The 16926-nt window shown below is 31.6% G+C and overlaps 3 protein-coding genes across 3 annotated transcripts; all 3 read left to right on the top strand.

The window, feature by feature from the left end:
* Positions 1-478: 478 nt before the first annotated feature.
* On the top strand, positions 479-4374 carry LOC118447165 (DNA helicase MCM8-like). The gene is made up of 14 exons (XM_035878738.2): positions 479-699; positions 899-1030; positions 1111-1352; positions 1504-1639; positions 1725-1975; positions 2102-2206; positions 2319-2513; positions 2601-2820; positions 2877-3040; positions 3119-3331; positions 3414-3535; positions 3612-3834; positions 3912-4055; positions 4175-4374. The coding sequence occupies exons 1-14, from the start codon at positions 630-632 to the stop codon at positions 4370-4372; spliced, it is 2415 nt and encodes an 804-aa protein (XP_035734631.2). The 5' UTR covers positions 479-629; the 3' UTR covers positions 4373-4374.
* A 286-nt stretch (positions 4375-4660) lies between these two features.
* LOC146873030 (uncharacterized) lies at positions 4661-6592 on the top strand. The gene is made up of 3 exons (XM_085656510.1): positions 4661-4875; positions 5521-5599; positions 5667-6592. Exons 1-3 carry the CDS (start codon positions 4661-4663, stop codon positions 6429-6431), a joined length of 1059 nt encoding a protein of 352 aa, XP_085512636.1. The 3' UTR covers positions 6432-6592.
* Positions 6593-6736: 144 nt separating this feature from the next.
* Positions 6737-8139, top strand: LOC118447171 (transcription initiation factor TFIID subunit 10). The gene is made up of 4 exons (XM_035878758.2): positions 6737-6883; positions 6976-7164; positions 7235-7299; positions 7393-8139. Exons 2-4 carry the CDS (start codon positions 7051-7053, stop codon positions 7592-7594), a joined length of 381 nt encoding a protein of 126 aa, XP_035734651.1. The 5' UTR covers positions 6737-6883; positions 6976-7050; the 3' UTR covers positions 7595-8139.
* Positions 8140-16926: the final 8787 nt, after the last annotated feature.

Below are 16926 nucleotides of genomic sequence, written 5' to 3'. Positions count from 1 at the left end.
GAACGTATTTTACACGTAACAATACTTCATATACATAAATTTAATTATACATATAATATATATAAAGGTACATTACTTTATGTACATAGATTTAAACACTTATACAGCATATTCTCGGAAAAGTAGAAAAAGTTTTTATCATACAGTTCAATTGTACATTTTCTGTCATCCCTGTGAAAAAAAAAATTGACACCCATTTTTTTTATGTATATACATGCATTATATATGTTATATATGTTATTAAAAGTTTTAGATACCAATCCTTTCTTTTCCTTTCTTTTCTTTTGTGTTCATTGCATTTGTAAATTTGATCGATTTTCCTATTGAAATAAAATTATGAATACAATATATCTATCTCGGGATTTTGTTTCTCTTATGAATAATACATTAGTAAGATATTATTGTATTATTATTTAAAAAATTTGAATTTTCGAGAAAATTGAAATTTCGCGCGTATTTCATTCAAGATGGCTGCATGTTGACGAATGAAGAAATGTTATGATCGAACCGTTTGAACGCCGGTACAAAACTTATTATGATCAAGGAAAGTGGTTATAACGATAGATAAGTTTCTTGTTACTTAAATACTATTTTCGATTTTTATCTTTGCAACGTACCATACATCATACATGGATGACAAAAGAAATAATTTCTATAGAAAACGTTGGTATATGAAAAGTAAAGGAACCAAGCAAACTAGTAAGTTTGAAATGTATATTAAGTTTCTCCGTGGTCCAATTTTTATTATTTACCTTTTATCTGCCACGAAAAACCCATTGAAAAGGTGTAAAAAGCTTTCTATTTCTATATGAATTAATATTATAATAGATCTTACATAGCTTAGATACATATCTTTGCATATTTTATACTACTAATTAATATTATCTTATTGCGATAGGAACTATAACAAATACAAATGAAAGATCAGCAAAGCGATTAAAAAGTCCTTCCCGGGATAATGCGTCTTTATATATTCATGAAAATGCAAATATTCCTTACTATGGATGGACATTATACTTTGACGAGCAAGGTATCAAAAAAATCTCGCTTTATCGTTAATATGATATAAGTAAATAATGTCTATTTAATTAACTTTTTCATTCATTTTAGAATATAAAAAGTCTTCCGATACTGTAAGAAAAGTTAAAGCTGTCGAACGGTTCATGAAAAATTATTCAGATATATCATCATTTCTTACATTAGCCAATTTAGAGGCTGGAATGACTTTTAACATTGACTTTAACAATTTGTTTAACGACGATACGTTTCTAAATGAATGGAGTAACTTTAAAACTGATATACAAGAGAAACCGATATTTACGATAAATTGCATCAAACTTGCAATTCATCAGGTATATTCATATAAATGTTTTTTAAGATGAATTAATTTTATTGTTAACAATTGGAATTAAATTTAATATAAATTATATTTCTAAATTTTCATTTTGGAGAAATCTTGTATTTATATAATACTCTCAATAGTATCACCGTTTAACTTTTCAGAATATTTTAAATACCGTGTCAAAGGAAAATCTAAAAAGTATTTTGAATTCAATAAATCTATTGCCTGCGGTCAAAATAAGAATATTAAATTATGGACAAATTGTTTGTTTACGAGATATTAAAGTGAATTCGTATGGTATAATATTAAAACCACATATTATATTATTCTCTATATCTTGTCTACGCGATATTCTTCCATTGTCCCTTTTATTTTTCTCAAGGAAAATTAATAAATACAAGAGGATGCGTTGTAAGAGTAGGACGAACAAAGCAGCTTGCTCAATGGTTTGTATTTGTATGCTCAAAATGTGGTTTAGAAAAGATAGAAAAACAGTCGGAGGGATTTTATACCGTGCCTAAGAAATGTACAGTTTGTGGTGTGACAACGTTTCAACCTGTATTGAATTCACCTTATGTTAGAACTATTTCTTTTCAAATGATTAGAATACAAGAGATATTAAATAACGAACAGGTATGCTCCCTTTTATTGATATAATAATATATTAATAATTATTCTCCATTTACTTTTATAATGATATTAACAGCTGTTATCGCATAATTTTTCTGTGTCATTTCGTTATATGGGATTTATTTTTAGGAAACTAAAGGTAGAATGCCTAGAATACTGGATGTAAAAATTTTGGATGATTTAGTAGATACTTGTATGCCAGGAGATGATTTAATGCTTACAGGGATCGTTAAAGTGAGCGTTTATGTTGTCCAATAAATAAAAAATTAAAATTTCTTTTTTCTTTCTTTCTTTCTTTCTTTCTTTCTTTCTTTCTTTCTTTCTTTCTTAAACTTTGTATCTTCAGGTTCAAGGAATAGATGATAATACGTTTAAAGGGCATGCTGCAGCTTCGTTTTCTTTTTACATGGAAGCCATTACGATAGTTCATAACAACAATAACGTTAATAACAATGATACTGAGAAAAATACTGAGAAAAAGTGCATCAACGCAGACACTGTTGTCAATGAAATGAATATAAAAGATTATCTTGCAATTAAGGTTTATATACATTTATTTTACTCTATCTAATAATTTATTTTGTATTCCATTTGTATATATAAATAAATCGCATGATAATTTTCGCAGGAGGTTTATGACAAGCCTAATATCTTTCCATTATTAGTACATTCATTGTGCCCGGGTATATATGGTCATGAAATGATTAAAGCTGGATTGTTGTTAAGTTTGTTTGGCGGTAATGCAAAACATAAGGGTTTACGTGATCATATACATGTTCTTATAGTGGGAGATCCTGGCCTTGGAAAATCTCAATTGTTACAGGCATGTTCGCGTGTATCCGCCAAAGGTGAATATAAATTAATATTTAAATATACATATCTAAAGGCATTCCTCTGTGTTAAGGCGTGTATATTTGTGGCAATTCAAGTACCTCTTCAGGATTAACCGTTACTTTGACAAAAGAAAATGGGACAAATGACTTTGCATTAGAACCTGGTGCTTTAGTGTTAGCAGATGGTGGTTGTTGTTGCATTGATGAATTTGATAAAATGTCTGTGCAACATCAGGTATATAAATGTAAAAATTATAAATGTAAACATTTTTATTTTTCTTTCAATTGTATAAAAAGGTAATATATTTTGTAGGCTCTATTGGAATCTATGGAACAGCAAAGTGTCAGTGTTGCTAAATCCGGGATACTGTGTTCTCTTCCTTCTAGAACATCGGTTCTCGCAGCTGCGAATCACATTGGTGGCAGATACGACAGAAGCAAGACAATTTTACAAAATTTAAACATAAGTCAACCTCTTCTTTCAAGATTTGATTTAATCTTTTTACTCCTGGATGATCCAGATAAAGTATCTTGATATTCATAAGAAAATATTTACTCCCTTAAGTTTTACATTAATATTTTATAATAATTTAATGTCTTTGTAATAGCAACGCGATCATTTAATATGTAAACATATCATGTCATCCCATATTGGTACAAATGACAAGATAGAGAAGAGTCCAAGCAACGATAAATCAATGCAGTCAATGTCACAAGACGATTCTTTAAGGTAATTTAAGGAGTTAGTTTATATTAAGGGATATCAATTTTATATATTACACCAAACTATTCTATATTTGTTTCAGAGAAAAACTAATGTTTTCACTAACACAATCTAAAGATATCATACCACAGTTTATATTGAAAAAATATATCCTATATGCCCGTCAATATGTTTATCCAAAATTAACTGTTAAGGCAGCAGAAGTATTGCAAAAGTATTACCTGGAACTCAGATCAAGGAATATAGAATTTGGCGGTATACCGATATACAATAGGCAGCTAGAAGCAATGATTAGATTAACCGAGGTTTGTCATTGCGCACTACAAAATTATGTTTACAACTTTTTTTCCAGTAGATAACAATAACTTTGAACTTTGAACAGGCCAGAGCAAAGTTGGAATTGCGTGTTGAGGCTACAGAGTTAGATGCTCTGGAAGTAGTAAAAATATTAGAGTACGCAATGATGAACATGTATGAAAATTCAACGTTGAAATTACAACATAGAAACAAACCTACAGAGGGAAAAGTATATATATATATATATATATATATATATATATACGCGCACACTACTTATATATTTAGTATTAAAAATATTTAATCTTAAAATTATTCATTAATTTATGCCATTATTTTTTCTAACAGGTAAAAATATTTATAAGGTTACTAGAAGATGAAATCAAATCAAATGGACAAAAATTTTTCTCTTTATCACAGCTGAACGAAATAGCAATAAATGGAGGTATTAATATACAAGATTTCACTCGGTTTTTATCAAAATTGAATGAGCAAGGTGTTTTACTACAAATCGATAGAAATGTTTATAAATTCATTAACATTTAATGGCCTTTTATAAATGATCAATGTTACAAAGATCATGTTAAAAAGAAAATATACGTAATTTTTATTAATAACTCTTATACAATTTCTTGTACGTATATAATATATAAAAGACAATCGTTAAATATAAAAACATGTTTTAAAACATTACTGCCCACTTCACGGGACGTGTTGCTACTCTTGTAAGACATCTTGGTGGACATGCTGGAGGACACGGAGGTGGACAATAAGGAACACATTTTGGTGGACAATGACCACAAGATATAGGTGGTGTACATATTGTAATCCTACATGGTGGTGGACACGGTAGACATGGCGGTGGACAAGGTGCACATGGCACGCATGGTGGACAAGGTGGACAAGGTGGGCAGGGTGAACATGGCGGACAAGGTGGGCAGGGTGGACAAGGTGGGCAAGGTGAACATGGCGGACAAGGCGCGCACGGTGGACAAGGTGGGCAAGGTGAACATGGCGAACAAGGTGCGCATGGTGGACAAGGTGAACAAGTAGATAGACAGCAAGGATTTACTGGTGAACATGTTGGTGAACACGTTGGGGAGAATTTATTGCAGTTCATGTTTCTTCAATTTTATTTTGTACTCTTTTTTTGTACTTTTCTTAATTATTCTTTTTCTCCTTTGAAATTTTATTAACTCATTAAGTATCAATTAATGAAATGCATAATTGTTAATCGTTTAAACAATATTTTTAAAGAGTTACTTAAAAAATTTGAGTAAAATGTATTGAGAGTTTATACTGTCGTTACATATAATATGACAGTCGATTGCTATGACAACTACTTCCAAAATAACAAAAAAAGAAAAACCTAATGGAATAATATATGATTCTTATAAATTCAATGTTGTACGTGGCAAATTAATTTAATAAGATGCATATTTAAACAATTTGATAATTTTTACGATAAAAAAGAAATAAAAAAAAAAAAAAAAAAAGGACAAAATTTATAGATAAATTTCAAGTATATATGTTTATGATTTAAATTAAACATGCCTTGCGATGGGAAAAATCCAAATTGTGACAGAAGACGTGAATTATTAGCACAACTAAAATGTTTAGTCAGTTCCATGGATAGAAAGTAAGAAGATATACATTAAAATAAAATTGATATATTTATAAATTATTTTTTATAGAAAACCATGCGAATGGGATGAACCACCGTGTCCGCCACCTACTTATTGTCCAATTACGAATTGTTGTGATCCTTGTTGCGTAAGTTACAAGGATATGATCATTAGAAAGAAAAAAAAAATAGAAAAGTAATATAAATTTTAAATAGGAGCCTGTCAAACGGTGTAAAAGCTATAATCTTCGTGCAAGTATAATGTATCGATGCGAGTGTATCAGGAGGAATGGATTACAAGATAGATGCATGATGTGGGATTGTATGGGTCGACCAGAGTGTATGACAAAACTATATCCAGTTTGTGGACCTGGAACTAGCGCCCTTCTGAAGCTAACAGATTTAGGAGATATAAGTGTAGCTCTTAAGAAGTTCCATTGTGCAGATCAAGCAAGAGAATCTGCATTAGCGGCATATTGCAGACTTGTTTGCAATAACGCTTGTCCATCACCTGTTTGCCCTCCACCATGTATAAGTTGCTGCTCACCTCCCTCTTGTTATCCATCTTGTCCACCTTGTCCACCTTGTCCACCTTGTAATCCTTGCGGTCCCTGTGATCCTTGTGGTCCTTGTGCCCCTTGTGCCCCTTGTGGTCCTTGTGCCCCTTGTGGTCCTTGTGCCCCTTGTGGTCCTTGTGCCCCTTGTGGTCCTTGTGCCCCTTGTGGTCCTTGTGCCCCTTGTGGTCCTTGTGCCCCTTGTGGTCCTTGTGCCCCTTGTGGTCCTTGTGCCCCTTGTGGTCCTTGTGTCCCTTGTGGTCCTTGTGCCCCTTGTGGTCCTTGTGCCCCTTGTGGTCCTTGTGGTCCTTGTGGTCCTTGCGGTCCCTGTGATCCGTGTGTTCCATGCGTACCATGTCCACCGCCATGTCCACCGCCATGTCCACCACCCTGTTTACCTTGCATGCCATGCTGTGCACCATGTTAAACAGTTATATATGTAGATATGTATTTTTTATTATCTCATGTCAATTTCAATATAAAAAATTACGTATTATAAATATGAAATAGAATTAATACATATAAAACATATATTCTTTACATGTACAAATGTACAAATACATCAATCTTATATATATATACACACCGATGGTTTATAATTATTTCTATTTAATTAGCATTAAGGAATTTTAAGAAAAAGCTAAGAAATGCACCAATAATAAAACGAGTGAATGCTTAAAATATTTACATTTAAATTTAGCGCTTAATTATCTTATCTCAAAATGCGCCCTACAGAGGGCGCGAGTAGCAGATGATATTTTTAATGCCAAGAACATCGTTCATAACCTTATTTACGAATCTATCGTTACAATTCGGAGAGTGTATTCCAGAATATTTGATGAATTTTTCAATAATAACATTTTAATTAAACGTCGTAATGTAAGTTTTATTATAAATTATATTCAATATAACGTATATTTCATTTATGAATAACGTGTATATATTTAAATGTATACATTTTACATTTACAGATAATAACCTAATAAATCTTATAATATTGTTGTCAATTTTGAATCGTAAGAAATAATTAATAATATTAAAGAAACATGACAGAAAACTTTGAAAGGGATCTTCCAACAATGTATACAAATGAAGAACCAAAAACAGCTGGTCAACCACTCTCAGATTTTCTTTTACAACTAGAAGATTATACACCAACGGTATATAAAACTTGAAATATTTCTATTATTCATACATAATTTTATGTTTCTTTATTATCATTCATTGTAGGTGCCTGATGCTATTAGCGAACATTACTTGCATACTGCTGGTTTTAATACAACCGATCCAAGAATGTAAGTATAAAAATTCAATTAGGCAATAAAATGTAAGTAAATATATCGGTATAAAAGAGTTAATAATTATTTATAATTAACATTGAATTACAGAGTACGTTTAGTATCCTTAGCAGCTCAGAAATTTATTTCCGAAATTGCTAATGATGCCCTTCAACACTGCAAAACACGTGGTGCTAATCAAAATACAAAAACAAAAGGAAAGGATCGTCGTTATATGCTTACTATGGAAGATTTGACGCCCGCTGTTGCTGAATATGGCATTATAGTTAAGAAACCACATTACTTCGTTTAAAAAAAAAATATAATCTTTATTATAAAATTGGTCTTCTGCTAAATTTTTTGAAATCTAATGTATAATTTTACGAGTACACATATGGACATAAAAATTCTCATTACTTGATACATGTATATAGTTTATATTAGATTGTATACATTACGTCAAAAACTATATATAATTTTGTTTAAATTAAAAATTGATATATGTCATACATGAAGGAGATAAATGTATTAATAATTTATATCAGTATATTATATTTTTTCATAGTATATTCAAATTATTATATCATATTTACAAGATGAGTCGAAGGTATAATACAGAATATAAATATAAATAGGAAAATATTCATATATATATATAAGAAAATAAATACGTCTTTGTAATAAATGAAAACAATTAAAGAATAAACACATATGCACATAATGTATGCATAATGGCAATAACATGTGGAAGTTCTACATCATCCAGAGGTCGATTTTTGAATTGTTATAAAATTTTTATTTTCATACATGCACTACTCTCAAAAAAAAGAAAAAACAGCATTTTACGGCGCGATTCTTTTCCAAGAAATTATGTATATAAATTTTATAATAAATGTAAATAATTTCAAAAGAGATATAAATAAAATAAATTATTTAAACGATTTTTATTGCACGCTGGATAGAATCGAGTAATATTTAAACAATAGTTCATTTATTTAAACATTAAAAAGTCTGAATCGCGCGCGGGATTAAAAATAATTTTAATATAAATTTCTATTACTTTAAATTTTTAATTTCGGAGTAGTTGGCTCGTGTAATATAAACATAAACGCACTTTGTCACGACTTTGACAGTTCGCGAGTTAGTTTCCTCTTGCTCTTCGACCTGGACACATCGCGATTGTCTTTTCTAAACGCTAAAGCTTATAAATTAATATTTTCGCTAATTTTATAATCATTTAAACGATTTTTATTGCACGCGGGATAGAATAGAGTAATATTTAAACAATAGTACATTTATTTAAACATTAAAAAGTCTGAAACGCGCGCGTGACTTACAATAATTTTAATATAAATTTCTATTACTTTAAATTTTTAATTTCGGAGTAGTTGCCTCATGTAATATAAACATAAACGCACTTTGTCACGACTTTGACAGTTCGCGAGTTAGTTTCTTCTTGCTCTTCGACCTGGACACATCGCGATTGTCTTTTCTAAACGCTAAAGCTTATAAATTAATATTTTCGCTAATTTTATAATCATTTAAACGATTTTTATAGCACGCGGGATAGAATAGAGTAATATTTAAACAATAGTACATTTATTTAAACATTAAAAAGTCTGAATCGCGCGCGGGGTTAAAAATAATTTTAATATAAATTTCTATTACTTTAAATTTTTAATTTCGGAGTAGTTGGCTCGTGTAATATAAACATAAACGCACTTTGTCACGACTTTGACAGTTCGCGAGTTAGTTTCCTCTTGCTCTTCGACCTGGACACATCGCGATTGCCTTTTCTAAACGCTAAAGCTTATAAATTAATATTTTCGCTAATTTTATAATCATTTAAACGATTTTTATTGCACGCGGGATAGAATAGAGTAATATTTAAACAATAGTACATTTATTTAAACATTAAAAAGTCTGAAACGCGCGCGTGACTTACAATAATTTTAATATAAATTTCTATTACTTTAAATTTTTAATTTCGGAGTAGTTGCCTCATGTAATATAAACATAAACGCACTTTGTCACGACTTTGACAGTTCGCGAGTTAGTTTCTTCTTGCTCTTCGACCTGGACACATCGCGATTGTCTTTTCTAAACGCTAAAGCTTATAAATTAATATTTTCGCTAATTTTATAATCATTTAAACGATTTTTATAGCACGCGGGATAGAATAGAGTAATATTTAAACAATAGTACATTTATTTAAACATTAAAAAGTCTGAATCGCGCGCGGGATTAAAAATAATTTTAATATAAATTTCTATTACTTTAAATTTTTAATTTCGGAGTAGTTGGCTCGTGTAATATAAACATAAACGCACTTTGTCACGACTTTGACAGTTCGCGAGTTAGTTTCCTCTTGCTCTTCGACCTGGACACATCGCGATTGCCTTTTCTAAACGCTAAAGCTTATAAATTAATATTTTCGCTAATTTTATAATCATTTAAACGATTTTTATTGCACGCGGGATAGAATAGAGTAATATTTAAACAATAGTACATTTATTTAAACATTAAAAAGTCTGAAACGCGCGCGTGACTTACAATAATTTTAATATAAATTTCTATTACTTTAAATTTTTAATTTCGGAGTAGTTGCCTCATGTAATATAAACATAAACGCACTTTGTCACGACTTTGACAGTTCGCGAGTTAGTTTCTTCTTGCTCTTCGACCTGGACACATCGCGATTGTCTTTTCTAAACGCTAAAGCTTATAAATTAATATTTTCGCTAATTTTGTAATTATTTAAACGATTTTTATAGCACGCGGGATAGAATAGAGTAATATTTAAACAATAGTACATTTATTTAAACATTAAAAAGTCTGAATCGCGCGCGGGATTACAAATAATTTTAATATAAATTTCTATTACTTTAAATTTTTAATTTCGGAGTTGTTGCCTCATGTAATATAAACATAAACGCACTTTGTCACGACTTTGACAGTTCGCGAGTTAGTTTCTTCTTGCTCTTCGACCTGGACACATAGCGATTGTTTTTTCTAAACGCTAAAGCTTATAAATTAATATTTTCGCTAATTTTATAATCATTTAAACGATTTTTATAGCACGCGGGATAGAATAGAGTAATATTTAAACAATAGTACATTTATTTAAACATTAAAAAGTCTGAATCGCGCGCGGGATTAAAAATAATTTTAATATAAATTTCTATTACTTTAAATTTTTAATTTTGGAGTAGTTGGCTCGTGTAATATAAACATAAACGCACTTTGTCACGACTTTGACAATTCGCGAGTTAGTTTCCTCTTGCTCTTCGACCTGGACACATCGCGATTGTCTTTTCTAAATGCTAAAGCTTATAAATTAATATTTTCGCTAATTTTATAATTATTTAAACGATTTTTATTGCACGCGGGATAGAATAGAGTAATATTTAAACAATAGTACATTTATTTAAACATTAAAATTTGTAAATCGCGATTACCGAATCATTTCTCCTTTTTCTTTTGACGAGGAAACATCTAAAGTGTCTCAGGATGTCTTCGTTGCAAGTATCAACAAATATTAAGGTAAATATATTTTTATATCTTACGTTTCTTCAATAATTTATACAGTTTCTTATTATAACGGTGATATTAATAATTTTGTTTTTATTTTGTTGTTTCAGAACGTCAATACAATCGCTCGGGAATCAATGTTGTAATCGAATATTTGTATCTCTTAAATATGAATATCGTGAAGTAGAAGCAGTGTTCGTTCGTTCGCGTTTCGCGATTTAAATAGCAAAAGTTTTTGCAACGTCTGCGTGCAATGCAGTCGTTAGAGTCAGTGTTTGTTCACAGACTGTAATAATTTTTTGACAGTTGCATAGGCTGTATTTATAAAAGACTGTAGAGTTTCGCGAAGTAAATTCAGTGACCGTTCGTTAAAAAATAACTATCGCGATATAGAGTCAGTGCATCATTGAAGAGATTCTTGATCAACTTCCATGTCGACCTACCTAATTTTCAACCACATACGAATCGTCCACTCTCAATTTCGATTTGGACGAGTGTTTTGGAGCCATCGCAGAACTTCTTAAGTGGTGAGTGAATTTTTAAGTCCCTCCAATCACTTAATCATGTCGAGGACGAGAGGTCCAAATCGGCACGGGTGATTGGTTGTAATTAATTAGTAGAAGAGCATTGAGTGACCACGAGTAAATTTCTTCGGAGATTTACTCGTGAATGGTTTCTTATTTTTTCATTTATTTATTAAATAAGGATAGGGTCTTCTTGCTCAAACGCGTTTATAATTATTTGAGATTTTGAATATTTTAATACATTTTAAAATATTTTACTCGCGCGGAAATAAGTAAAGAATCGATATTCATAAGTTCTATTAAGGAACGAGTAAGAAGACATTCGCGATGGATAGTTTCTGGATTACAAACGAAACTGTGGATGATTTTATTACAATAATTAAAATATTTGTTTGTAAGAAGGAACGTCCAAGGTTTTGCTTTATATATTTAAATAATTATTAATTAAATATTTAATCAATTTAAATTGATACAAAAAAAGTCTCGATAGAGTCATTGATTTTGAAAGAGATAAATCGAGTAGAATGATTGCTAAAAAACAAAGAGACGTAGTCCGTAAGCCTAGATGATAAATTAATTATTTTTTAGCTCAGGATTTTCAGCAATTAATATACTATTATCTAATTTTTAATATTTTTATAATTAATATCTAATTTCTCCCACACAGCGAAAAAGTATCTTTCGTAAGGATAATAAGTTTTCAGATTCGTTAAGGTTGTATTAGGGTTATATTTCATATCTTAGAATTTGGAATCAAATTTTGTCGTTACAGTTTTAGAGTGATAATCGATTAGGTTGAGGCAAAGAAGAGGCTATATGCCGAAGACAACATGTGGCTCAAGAGGACAACTATTAGGCTATTGAGTTATTTTCGAAGGTTCACTAGGAACTTTCGAGAATGGCTCTTAGTTTTACTATATTAGTATTTTAATTTTACCATGTTGTCACTCAAAATGCTCTTATGGTGATGGGTGTAGGGGTGTAAATTTAAAAAACTGAGAAGGAGTAACCTTCCGTAAATAATATTCCCACATTGCCACGCGTACGCGAATAGGATTATTTCATATTTTATGCCTTTTTAATATTAAACTTTTTTTTAAAACTTAATTGAATTTATGATTCTAGTATAATAAAATCAAATATTACGTTAAAGTCGATTGATAAATTCAGCACATTTTTTCTTTTCTAAAGTTCAATTCAATTCATAATTTTATTTTAATAAAATCGAGTTCTATATTAAAATCGCCTATCTATGAAATGTAAAAGTAATATAATATTTCTTTAGATCAGTATTCAAAATTTTTCATTCTTTTTTAATAAATATTTTTTTTTCTTAGCTTTTAAGTTTAATTACATTAAATTCCGAATTTTATCGTTCGTATAATTAATATACATATATACATATTCTTTCTTTTTCCTTATTTCTTTTCAGCTAGGTCTAAGTCATGAGATCGCGAACACGGGAAGGAATTATTAATAAATAGGATTATCTTAACATTTAAACAATGTACGATATATGTAAAGTATAATTAATTAATATTTAAACAATAAGATATTCTTTACAACGTTATAAAAATCATATACATGTATTGTCATTTACTATCGATTAATAGATATAATAATATTTCTTTCAGAGAGAATAATATTTATTTATATTAATCGGTTATTTTTCATAAGTTTAATCAAAATAAATTTAGCATTTTATCGTTCGTATAATTAATATACATATATACTAATTCTTTTCTCTTTTCTTAGTTCTTTTCAGCTAGGTCCGGGTCGTGGGATCGCGAACACATGAGGAAATAATTAATTAATATTTAAACAATAGGATATTCTTAGCAACGTTATAGACAACATGTATATATGTTATCGTATATTATCGATTAATAAATATAATATTTATTTCAGAGAGAATAATATTTATTTATATCTGTGTTCAGAATATTTCATTTCTTTTTAATTAATCATTTATTTTTCTTAAGTTCAATCAAATTAAATTCAGCATTTTATCGTTCGTATAATTACTGTCATTTCTATTTTTTCTTATTTACTGTCATTAATTATCCTCTATATATATCTCGGGTGGGACCCATGGGATGGGGACATGGGTGTGGGCCTCTGTGCGGGTTGCTTACTCAGCATCTTATAGAGCTGCTTCTCTTTTCTTCTCTTTTTGAAACACTCTTTTCTATTTCACATTTTTCATTGTTATTTGCTCCTATTAATTATGATTTATAAGTCTCGGGTGGGACCCATGGGATGGAGACATGGGTGTGGGCCTCTGTGCGGGTTGTTCTCTTAGCATCGTGTAGGGCTGCTTCTATTTTCTTATCTTTCTGCAGCTTCCTTTTCTATCTAATATTTTTCTTATTTAATTATGTTTTTAATTATGTTATTAATATGTTATTTCTTTTCATTATGTCTTTTCAGATTATTATTATGTTATTTCTTTCCATTAGGTTTTTTCAGATTTTTATTATGTTATTTCTTTTTAATTATGTTTTTAATATATTCTTATTAATTATGATTTACAGGTTTTAGGTAGGCCCCATGAAATAAAGAGGACTGTTCTTCAGCATCGTGCAGAGCTGCTTCTATTTTCTTATCTTTCAGCAGCTCTCTTTTATTACTCATGTTTTTCTTCTTTAATTATGTTTTTAATTATGTTTTTAATTATGTTATTAATATTTTGTTTCCTTTTAATATGTCTTTTCAGAATTTAATTATGTTATTTTCTTTTATTTATGTTTTTTTAATATTTATTTATGTTATTTCTTTTTAATTATGTTTTTATGTTTTTAGGTTTATTATTAATATTTTCTAATTAATTTTAATTTTTAAGCATTAGGTAGGACCCATCAGATGAAGCGGATTGTTGTTTCAGCAGCGTGCAGAGCTACTTATATTTTCTTATCTTTCTTTTATTCATCTACTTTTTTTCTTTTTCAGGGATGATCGAGCAATCATGCAGCGATATTCAATATGTCTTTTCCTTTCTTTTTCTTATTTTCTCCTTAACTTCTTTTTTTTCAGGATAGATCATCAAGGCATAGGTTCACCTCTGGACGAATGCGTCATCGCCTGGCACGATTCATCATCGATTTTTACACGCGGTTACGGGCAGGATAGGAGAACACTGGCGTGCGTGTCGGCGTGCACAAGCGTTGGTGTTCTCGGGCGCGATTAAACATCGTTTGATTGCTCGTATCGAAAACGCGAATTTAGAGTAGAGTCATCGTTTTTCTAACACTCACGTGAATGAACGCGGGCGCGACTTAAAAGTCCTACCGGGGACTTCGTTTAAATTTTTGCTCGAATATTCGATTAGATTACCTCGCGAACGCGTCTTTTAGAGTAGAGTCACCGTTTTCCGAGCACTTGCGTGGGTGTCCGGGTGCGATTAAAAGTCCTACTATGGACTTCGTTTAGTGTTGAAATTCGGGGTGCGCGAACGGTTTACCTTGTAGTGCTGTACATAGCTGGCTGATGTTATGACAATCCTAATGTTTGGTAGCGGGGCGGAAATCCCGACAAATATCATGGAAAGTCTAAATACCGGTTAGCATATGTCACTTTGGATTTCAATTTAGAGTCATCGTTATTCTAACACCCGCGTGGGTGTTCGCGTGCGCGATTAAAAGTCCTACCGGGGACTTCGTTTTGTTTGCTCGAATATTCGATTAGTTTATTTAGAGTAGAGTCACCGATTTTCGAACACTTGCGTGGGTGTCCGGGCGCGATTAAAAATCCTATCATGGACTTCGTTTTAGTGTTGAAATTCGGAGTGCGCTTCGGATTTCAACTTAGAGTCACCGTTATTCTAACACTCACGTAAGTGTTCGCGAGCGCGATTGAAAGTCCTACCGGGGACTTCGTTTTATTTCTTCGACATATCGATTAGATTACTTCGCGAATTTGGATAGAACAGTAGAATCTACGTAACTATAACACACGTGAGTGTCGCGAACGCGATTAATGCGCTTTGATTGTTCGAAATTCGGATGCACGAATTCAGATGTGCTTAATAATCCGTTATGCCTGAGGCGGAGGGTGTCGAACGGTTAAGCTTTCTGTAAGTGGAGTCCCTGTAGCTAAGGCTAGATACTTCCTGTTAGCTTTGTCCCATGCCCAAGATATCCGAAGCGGAAGGCATGAGGGATCGGTATCGCGGTACGCGGATTTTAGAGTAAAGTAGAGTCACCGTTAGCTCGTGGGTCTCCACATGCAGCAACTTCCACGTAGTGAGACCTGGGTCGTTAATACTTGCAAAGTTTAATTGTAAACTTTTAAATGCAAGTATTACCGAGCGAATGGCTGCATATTGTATTATTTTTCCAATGTCTTTTCAAACTAATTCCAACTAAACATTAATATATTTCCATCTTATATAGCTAATAATTCTTCGAAAGAAGAAATATAACAGAATTTATTGTACAATAATTTCTTACAGAACGATAAGGAAATTTATCTATCACAATTTTATATCCGTTGTCATTTCTATTTATTCTTATTTACTCTCATTAATTAACCTTTATATATCTCGGGTGGGACCCACAGGAGGGGCCTGTGGGTGAGGGCTTCTGTGCGGGCTGCTGTCTCAGCATCATATAGAACTGTTTCTCTTGTCTTATCTTTTTGGGGCTCTCTATTCCTCTCTTTCTGGGGCTTTCTTTTCTTTCTTCGGCTCTCGTTTCTATCTCAAATTTTTCTTTTTGAATTATGTTTTCAATTATGTTATTATTATTTTATTTTCTTTTTAATATGTATTCTTAATATTTATTTATGTTGTTTCTTTCTAATTCTGTATTTAATTATGTGTTTAATTATGTGTTTATGTTTTTAATTATGTTTATTTTCTGTTTATATTATATATATATCGTTTTCTGTTTTATATATTCTTTTGTTCTTTTATTTCCCCTTTATCTTTTTCTTTTACAGGATAGGTCATCGAGGGATAGGTTCATCTGCGGACGGATGCGTCGTCACCTGGCTGGATTCATCATCGATTTTTACACGCGAATACGGGAAGGATAGGAAGAACACTGGCGCGCGTGTCGGCGGGCACAGGCGTTGGTGTTCTCGGGCGCGATTAAACTTCGTTTGATTGTTCGAATCGAAAACGCGAATTGTAGAGTAGAATCATCGTTTTTCTAACACTCGCGTGGGTGTTCGGGCGCGATTAAAGGTCCTACCGTGGACTTCGTTTGATTTTTTCCAAATTTCGATGGGGGTACTTCGCGAATTTCGGCTTAACAGTAGAATCTACGTAATTATAACACACACGTGAGTGTCGCGACGCGATTAGTATTTCTAAGGAGTGCGCTTTGATTGTTCGCAATTCGGAAAGCACAAATTCAGATGTGCTTAATAATCCGTTATGTCTGAAGCGGACGGTGCAAATGGTGGAGCTATCTGTAAGAGGTGTGTAGTAGCAAAGCTACGCATACCCTGTTAGTTAAGAAGCCAGTGCATTGAAGCGGAAAGGTATCGCGGATCGGTATCGCGGAACGCGAATTTTAGAGTAGAGTCACCGTCAGTCCGTGGGTCTCCACATGCAGCAACTTCCACGTAGTGAGACCTGGGTCGGTAT

Source organism: Vespa mandarinia, chromosome 4 (genome assembly GCF_050613455.1).
Source record: "Vespa mandarinia isolate Hongniang chromosome 4, ASM5061345v1, whole genome shotgun sequence".
Lineage (NCBI taxonomy): Eukaryota > Metazoa > Arthropoda > Insecta > Hymenoptera > Vespidae > Vespa > Vespa mandarinia.
This window is presented reverse-complemented; position numbering and strand designations above follow the sequence as displayed.

What these genes read in the sequence shown, in the direction of transcription:
- LOC118447165 (XM_035878738.2), top strand. Translation starts at nt 630, where the DNA reads ATGGATGACAAAAGAAATAATTTCTATAGAAAACGTTGGTATATGAAA. An exon ending in AGATATTAAATAACGAACAG is followed by an intron (nt 1,976 to 2,101) that starts GTATGCTCCCTT and finishes ATTTATTTTTAG; the next exon opens with GAAACTAAAGGTAGAATGCC. An exon ending in TTCGCGTGTATCCGCCAAAG is followed by an intron (nt 2,821 to 2,876) that starts GTGAATATAAAT and finishes CTCTGTGTTAAG; the next exon opens with GCGTGTATATTTGTGGCAAT.
- LOC146873030 (XM_085656510.1), top strand. Translation starts at nt 4,661, where the DNA reads ATGGTGGTGGACACGGTAGACATGGCGGTGGACAAGGTGCACATGGCA. An exon ending in ATGGTGGACAAGGTGAACAA is followed by an intron (nt 4,876 to 5,520) that starts GTAGATAGACAG and finishes TATTTTTTATAG; the next exon opens with AAAACCATGCGAATGGGATG. An exon ending in ATTGTTGTGATCCTTGTTGC is followed by an intron (nt 5,600 to 5,666) that starts GTAAGTTACAAG and finishes AATTTTAAATAG; the next exon opens with GAGCCTGTCAAACGGTGTAA.
- LOC118447171 (XM_035878758.2), top strand. Translation starts at nt 7,051, where the DNA reads ATGACAGAAAACTTTGAAAGGGATCTTCCAACAATGTATACAAATGAA. An exon ending in TAGAAGATTATACACCAACG is followed by an intron (nt 7,165 to 7,234) that starts GTATATAAAACT and finishes CATTCATTGTAG; the next exon opens with GTGCCTGATGCTATTAGCGA. An exon ending in AATACAACCGATCCAAGAAT is followed by an intron (nt 7,300 to 7,392) that starts GTAAGTATAAAA and finishes ATTGAATTACAG; the next exon opens with AGTACGTTTAGTATCCTTAG.